Source organism: Lycium barbarum, chromosome 1 (genome assembly GCF_019175385.1).
Source record: "Lycium barbarum isolate Lr01 chromosome 1, ASM1917538v2, whole genome shotgun sequence".
NCBI lineage: Eukaryota > Viridiplantae > Streptophyta > Magnoliopsida > Solanales > Solanaceae > Lycium > Lycium barbarum.
The window spans coordinates 148,582,681-148,591,232 of record NC_083337.1 but is presented as its reverse complement, the minus strand read 5'-3'; the positions used below and the strand labels follow the sequence as shown (position 1 = coordinate 148,591,232).

The 8,552-nt window shown below is 30.9% G+C and overlaps 1 protein-coding gene across 1 annotated transcript; it reads left to right on the top strand.

The window, feature by feature from the left end:
* The first annotated feature begins 661 nt into the window (after positions 1-661).
* LOC132614366 (uncharacterized protein At4g14450, chloroplastic-like) lies at positions 662-1,252 on the top strand. Its single transcript, XM_060328837.1, has one exon. It carries the CDS (start codon positions 721-723, stop codon positions 1,075-1,077), a length of 357 nt encoding a protein of 118 aa, XP_060184820.1. The 5' UTR covers positions 662-720; the 3' UTR covers positions 1,078-1,252.
* The last annotated feature ends 7,300 nt before the right edge of the window (positions 1,253-8,552 follow it).

The following is an 8,552-nucleotide window of genomic DNA, read 5'->3' as shown; positions in this document are numbered from 1 at the left end:
CGATTAATAAATTAATGCAATCATTGAATTCGACTTTTGTTGTTGTTAAGTGTATGGAGTATTTTATTCTCATATCTTTTTACATTTTAAGATTTTAAACTTATATTTGAGTTTTAATAGCATGCTCTTGTGATCGTACAAACTTTGCTTCTCTAAATCAATTTATATCATCACAAAATTTTGAACATACTTTTTTCTCTTGAAACTTATAAATTTAAATATATCATAATATGTGTGTAATTATAATTTTAAATATATCATAATATATGTGTAGCTATAAAAAGATTTATTAAATAGTAAACTAAAATTTTATGTTTATATATTTTTTAATTTAGAAACATATCATTATCTTAGGAATACTAATAAAGTAAGTAGGTCAAGATAAAGCAAGTACGTTATAATATATTTAAATGAAAATTTTGAAAAATATTTGACATGTATTTAAAAAAAAATCTTTTCTCAAATTCCTAGGAATTAAATACTGTTATATAAAATATATAAATATAAATTTAAACATTGGGTGCTAATAACGTCACATAAAAAACTGCTTTTGTCTCTCCTTTTTCTGTGGTTCCGTTTCTTTGACCATTGACTGGAATCTCTATCACCTCTTTTCCACTTTTCATGCACTGCACATTCCCCCTATTTATACCCTTCCTCTCCTCTCTCTCTCTGCAACCCTAAAATCCACAAACTTTAAGAATATATTGACCTTTTTACATGGCTGAAAAAACACAACAGATTTCTTCTTCTTCTTCTTCTTTAGGTGACAGGCAAAAACCAAGCAGGTTACAACGGCTCTCGCCAGCCTCGATAAAAGTAGAACGAGTAACTGATTGGAATGTTGCGATACCGCTTTTATCGCCGTTGATTACTTCTCCAACTTCACCTGAATCGGATAACTTGAAAGCAGCGATAAATGCTTTTTCGAGTTCGGTTGTTAAGGAAGATGTGAGAAAAGACAAGACAGAGAATGCGGTTATGATGTTTAAGAATTGGCAGCATCCTGCCGCCCCGTTTTGTTATGAGCCAGTGGCTCCGTTGGTGCCTTTTGTAGGAAGTGCTGATAGACGATGAGGATTGATAGATGTAGTTTTGGCTTATGTAACATGTAGGTTTTTTAGCGTTCTAAATAGAGTACTTTGTTAATAGTTATCTCTAGTGTTTTTAGAATTTTTTCGTCTTAGGATGAAACAATCTGTACAATTAGCAAGTTTTGGTTACTTATGAAAAAGGATACCATTGATCAAAATCGATTTTTCCAAACCCCCCCCCCCCCCCCCCCCCCCTCCAAATTTTGATAAGGAACTTGGAGTGGATTATAGTCGATTATAATTTTTAAACTAATTTATTTTATCCGAGAGGTGGGATAAAATAACAATTTGATATGATGGGATATTTAAGTTTGGGATTGACAATTTATACTTTGTGTGATTAAAAGGTAAAAATTTATTTCTTCAATCAAATAAAATATAAATTTAATCTCAAATTTAATTTTAAAATATCCACCTATCCCTTGAACCAAACGATCCCTCGGCGTTGAAGGCGAAAATTGGCATAGGCAAAAGTTTAGTGCTTTTGTTTACTTAGGTGGCACCAGCATCCAGTCAGAGCCAATCTGGACAGTGTTGAATGGAGGGGCAATTGTGATATGAAATTAATGGTCTGGGGCTTTAATTTGAAAAAGAAAAAAAAGGTAAATGAATGATAAATGAAAAACAAATCGGGATCAAATTTGAATTTGTTTCTCTTTTTTCTATATTGATGGTGTTAGGTTACATTTTCGTGCACATTCTCATTTTATTGAAGAAGATGATGTAGTTTTAGCCTTCTAAACACTTTGTTAATTGTAGTCTGTAGAGTTTTAACCCTTCTTCGCCCCCTTAAGGGTGAACAATCTATGCAATTAACAAGTTTTTGGTTACTGATGACAAAGATATCCATTGAGCAAACTCGATTTTTGCAACCATCGTTCTTCCCCCCTCAATGTTGATAAGGAACTTGGGTGTTAATTGTTAAAGACAAAAAGTGGCACAGGCGAAAGTTTAATGCTTTTTTGTACCGAAAACAAAAAAGTTTAGTGCTTTTGTTTACTGGCACCACCATCTGGACAGTGTTAGAAGGGGCAAATGTGAATGGTGTGGGACTTTTCATGAAACGAAAAGGTAATTGGATGACAAATGATATCAAATTTAGATTCTTTTTCTTATACTGATGTGTTTGGATCAATTTGCGTGAACCTCGTCATTTTATTGAATTATATATGCCTTTTAGACTTGGGTTTTTAGGCGAAAGATAAGAAGAAAGACTTCCTCTTGGACAACAATTTGCGAAACATACTTTAAACGTTTTATGAGATACATCATACATGCATTTTTCAACTAATATAGTTGCCAAATAACTCTTCATATTGTTCAGTTTTGCTCAATGCTCAGTTTGAAAATTACCTTGACTAGGCGTTATTTCCTAGTTCTTGTTTTGTTCAAGCAAGCGTTATTACCTAGTTTTTGTTTTGTTCAAGCAAGCGTTATTTCCTAATTTATGTTCTATTCAAGCAAGCGTTATTTCCGTTCATGTTTTGTTCAAGAGCGTTATTTTCTAGCTAGTTCTTGTTTTATTCAGGCAATTAACACTATAACCGAGATTTTTGCTCCAATCCTGCCTTAAGTGTTAATGTCTTAAAGTTGAAGGGTTGAGATTGCCATTAAGGAAGTTGTCAACCAATAACAGCACCGAAGCCTTTCCATGTTTTTGTCCAAATGGAAAGAAATGATAGACCCATGAAAGTTTCAAAGTGCAGAAACAGTAGAAATAAAAGAGCATCCTATTTGGATGGTTGTAAATACTAATGATCACGTATTGGCGCCTTCCTTTTTTTTAAATTCTTCCTTTCACACTAGTGATTGATAATATCTCTTGTTTCCCCTTGTATTCTGTAATGGTACGTATCTTCCTGTCCCTTTGTCAAGGGAAAATGGCTAAATTTGCCCCTTTACTATTAAAGGTTTAAGTTTGCCTCTGTAATACTATCCGAATAAAAAAGTTCCTCTCGTTTTCTAAAGGTTCAAAAATAACCCTCTTAACAAACGGCCATCCGACATGGAAAATACAATAACAACATATCCAGTGTAATTTCACAAATGGAGTCTGGGAGAATAGAGTGTACGCAGACCTTACTCCTACCTTGACAAGTAGAGAGGTTGTTTCCGAAAGACCCTTGACTCAACATCCGACATGGAAAATGGTTTTGACAATTTTTCCACGTGACATGCCATGTGGAAAATTGTCTGGAAAATTGTCAAAAACTCAATTACATTTTTCCTTCATTTGGGTCAAATTTAACCCTCTACTATTCAATTTGGAGCAATTTTATTGGAGTTTGTTAAATTAATGAGGGATAGTTTAGTAAATATGTATTTATGGCACCGTGAAAAATTAACTTTCTCTTGAAAAAAAATTGCGTTGCTGCTCAAAAACACTTTTTGTTAATTCGCCAAATATTTCAAATGTAAAAACTATTATTTTAACAAAATTTCATCTCTAAAGAGCTTGGTCAAACATACAATTAGTATTACTAAAATACTTAATTGTACTATTCCCTCCGTTTCAATTTATTTGAACCTATTTCCTTATTGGTACGTGCCAAAAAAAATGACCCCTTTTATATTTGGAAACAATTTACCTTAATACAATGATTTATAGTCAGGGGTGACTCTACTATAAGGCCAATAAAGCAACCACGTTGGGGCCCCATTTTTTTCTTAAAGATGTATTTTATATATGTAATTGTTGCCTCAGCTGAAAAAAGTTTTTCAAAATTAAAATTTATTAAATCTTATCTAAGATCAACAATGTCACAAAATAGATTGAATGGATTAGCTATATTATCAATTGAAAAGGAATTGTTATCTAAGATCAACAATGTCACAAAATAGATTGAATGGATTAGCTATATTATGAAAAGGAATTGTTAGAACAAATCGACTTTAAAACAGTAATTAATGACTTCACAACTAAAAAAAAAGCTAGAAAAGTAGACTTTAAATAAAAATATATATGACGATCTTTCTTTTAAAAAAGACTAGAGCCTCTCTCTGAAGTTTGGCTTTAAGCCCCCAATATTATTGAGACGGCCCTGTTTATAGCCACACAAAATATATGTGACTCATTTAACATCACAAGTTTAAATTTCAAAAGTTCTTTTTTTTTTTAAACTCCGTATCTAATCAAATAGGTTCACATAAATTGAAACGAGTATATTTTTTGTGCACCAAAAGAGAGTACTTAATTTTATAATAATCAAAAGGAATGACCCTAGAAGCTAGTTTTCTCGAAATTTAAAAAAAAAAAAAAAAAAACAAAAGGACCCGTTTGGCTATGAAAAAATAGTCACTTCTTTTCAGTATAATGTTTTACTTTATTTGAAAACTAGCGTTTGATTATGTAAATTTCAAATTCAACTTGAAGTTGTATTCAAATTTGAAAATAGCTTATAACCTGTTTTTCAATTATCTTTTCACTTTTGAAGTTGTATTTAAGTATATTCAAACATGAACATTATTCCAAATATTCTTTAAAAAATTTAAATATTACTTTATTTAAAAATTAGTGTTTGATTATGCAAATTTCAAATTCAACTTGAAGTTGTATTCAAATTTGGAAATAGCTTATAACCTATTTTTCAATTTTCTTTTCACTTCTGAAGTTGTATTTAAGTATATTCAAACATTATCATTATTTCAAATATTCTTTGCATAAAGTATAACCAAATACAACTCCATCTTCAACCCCATCTCCATAAATTTTAAATAAGAGGAAAATATTTAAAAGCTATAGCCAAACGCCTATTAATTATCGGATTTCACTACGTAAGAAATGTCAAAGCATAGAAAGGAGTGGGGGCTGTGTCAAATTTCAACAGGGCTGAAGCCTGAAGGTCCTAATGTATCCATTTATCTTAACGTCTGAAACTACTTGCTTTCAAGTCTAATTCTGAGCAAATTATTCAAAGGTTTTTTTGTTAATAACTTTGGTTGTACATAGCGTTTGTTTGTAGACTTCACTTGCAAATAAAGATATTTCAACTTGTAAGTTATTGTTTGTTTCTGATAATTGAGAAACAATTTGCATTTGAACTTTAATGTTTTATTTGAAGCTAAAGTTGCGATCTGGAAGGCATATTTTAAGTGAAAGTTTTCTAATATTCAACTTTCTCCGGTAATAGTCAAATTTAACGAACGTTGTGCCATAAAACTAAATCCAAACTTTTTTCCAAGTTCAAAGTCAAATTGATTTTTCCAATTTCAACCTCAATTTTAAACAACTGTCTAAAAGTAGCAATACTGCTCAAATATAGTATGTATTTAACATGATTTTGATATCAATAAACGATCGACGAGAGTCACAATTCTCAAGATTATATATCTCAAATATAGAGTCTCATGTGATTCATTTCCTTAAAAGCTTGATTCAACGGCGCTTGGATTTAATCCTAGATTTGATTTAATTTAAGAGTTAGAGCTTTATCTTAATTATGTATTATTCATCACGAACAATTTAATGGTTGTCATGAATAATAGTCTTAGATTCAGCTGCTCCGAACCAATGATTTTGAACCCACACGCTCCGAAGTCTGAATCATGATTTGAATTAGCTTACTATATTATTCCTCGAGTTTAACCATGACCATAGAGAAAAACTTTGACCGTAGTTAAATTATATTGAGTCTCAATCATTAATGTTTTGATCGCCTATCAGGGAAAAAAAAAATTCTTATCACCACCATTGACCATAGTGTTCCATACTGCAAAATTAGGAGTAGTAACTTTGATGGATTTGTCTAGAACTATCTAGCTCATCTACAGAGTAGGGCCACCTCGACCATAAGGCTAGTAAAGCAATGATTTCGTGCCCCAATTTTTTGAGGGCCCCATTTTTTCTAAAAAATTACCATATATGTGTGTATGTATTATTAAATTCTAAATCCCCGCCTTTTCTATTCTTATTATTAAATACTGTAACTCCATACTGTTTTAATATCTTTTTTGCTTGTGCCGAGTGTCTATGAGAAACAATCTCTAGAATATTTAATAATAAGAATAGTAAAAGCGGGGAATCAGAATTTAACTATTCTCCCCAAACCTTACTTGTGGGATTACACTGGGTATGTTGTTGTAAATATTTTAATTCCAAAAAAAGAAAACAAAAATTGAAGAATCAATTAATTAAATCCCAAAAAGGAGCCCTTGATAGCTAGATTATTAACAATTGAAAAGGATTTGTTAGAACAATTGGATTATAAAATAGTAATTAATGACTTCACATCTAAAGTGTTAAAAAAGTTGACTTTAAATAAAAATAGATGTGACGATCTTTTCTTTCTTTAAAAAAAAGTAGGGTATCTCCATAAAGTTTGACTTTAGACCCCGATCTTGTTGAGCTCGTCCTGTATTTATTCCGAGAAACTTCTAAATAAAACTTGTGGTGTCAATGAAAATTGTTGGTAAGACGTCTTTTAATTTTCTTCTTCTGGTTGCTTCTGAGTTTTCTAGAATGCGGAAAGTAAATGGGTAAGAGTCTACAAATTTGGTAACACTGCCTAAAACATTGATAAAGACACACGGTATCTTCGTATGATGTAAGAAGTCGTATTCTAGAAAGTCTGGTGTAGAGAAATTACTGCCTAAAACATTAATGTTTTGAATTGAATTCCCTCTTTTTGCCTATTGTCTTGTCATTTGAGTTTTTTTTCTTCTCTTTTTGGCTCTTACATCTTGGGTAATTAAGTTTTGTTTTGATCTCTGTTCATCATGTTTCATCCATCAAAGGGAATTTTCCCTTAGTTTATACTTTATACTATATTTATTACTCTTAATCTATAAAGCTAGACATAAACAAGGTGATGTGATACCTTTCTATGGCCTAGTAAATCATTTTTCTTTTTTCTCCCTTTTCTGGACCCCCTTCATTTTATCTATTTATTTTATTTTTAATAGCTCAAAAAGTCTAGATTTAATTAATCAACTTTTCACCTCCCACAATAATTGTCTACTTTATTAGATATCTTAACAATGCATTTATGTGTTCTTCCCATCCTTCTACGTAATCACACATTTATTGTTCAATTTCTATGCATCACGTTCTTCTTAATTTAATCTCAATTATTCTATCAATTGTAAGTTTGTAACGTACATTAGCAGCAGCAGCTAAACAGTCATATATTAACAGCCTTTTTTTTTTTTTTTGCTAAGGTATTCAACTGCCTTTAAAGTTTAGCATCACTCACACGTCCAATTCCCATTTCAAAACAAGCTTTGCTTTTTTGGATGCCCATGTGACAATGAAGATGGATCGCTGATCAATTTCATACCTCTTTTGCTTCTTTTCTTGCTCTTTTTTACTTTTGTTTTCATTTTCTTGTGAGATATTGCTTAAATTGCATAAGAATTTGCAGGATAAAGATAGGTTCATTATTGAAGAAGCTCAAGCTAATAACTATCTCCGGGCTCTTTTTTGATTTTTTGGGAAAGTTTTTCTTTTTTGTTATTTGAGATGAGGATTAATTTTTGGACACTGTTTAGCTATCTTTTTATTGCATCACAATCCCTTAATTTGGTACTTTAGCAATAGTTTGTATGTTGTTGAAGGACAAAAACAAAAGGCAATAACATGTTATGACGCTCGGACAAGTCATTTCTCCCTTACCAAAGTTTGTTTCTTCGCTGAAATGCAATTCACTTTTGATAATTAGTTTTATAATAAATAATGCAACTTTTAGCACTTTCAATAATGAATTAAAGAAAATCAAAGAAAAAAGAAAAAAGGTTTTGTGACGTAATAAAACGTCTGTATTATAGTGATTTCATTAAGAATTGATAATAATAATTTAGTTTGTTAACTATAGAAATAAAAAGGAAAAATAAAAACAATTTGAAGAAAAGAGGAGCGGCTAAAAGCTGCAGATATATTTGTTTTCTATTTTATTTTTCTTTTTTGCCGAATTCCTGATGGTTAACTAAAAAAAAGAGATGCGAGCATGTTAATTATTTTATTTATTTTTCTTATATTATATTACAGTTACTAGGGGTGTACATGGATCGAGTTGGTTCGGATTTTTCAAATATCAAACCAAACCAAACCAATTGTATCGGGTTTTTAAATCGATAAACCAAACCAAACCAACAAAAGTCGGGTTTTTCACTCTCGATTTTTCTCGGATTTTTCGGGTTAGTCGGGTTTTTTCGGGGTTTTTTTTTTTGGTTCAATACAAAGCATCTTATAATAGCATTTGCTTGACCAAAAATAAGCATCTTACCCTTCTATTTCTAAATATGTAAAATGAAAAATGTGTGGTGAATTCATTGGCTCATTAAATAAAAAATTCATAACAATTGAATCAAATAAGTATAGAACATGCATGTGATGTATAACTATAACAATCAAACAGAATGTAGTAACAAACAACTTCAATATTGTTCCGTAAAATGAGTTTTAGTTAGCTTTTAAACATTTACTTAAAAAGCCTATCGCTAAATGAACAAAAAGATTATAAC

Bases quoted from the DNA above. Each gene is read 5' to 3' on its own strand.
- LOC132614366 (XM_060328837.1), top strand. From the start codon at position 721: ATGGCTGAAAAAACACAACAGATTTCTTCTTCTTCTTCTTCTTTAGGT.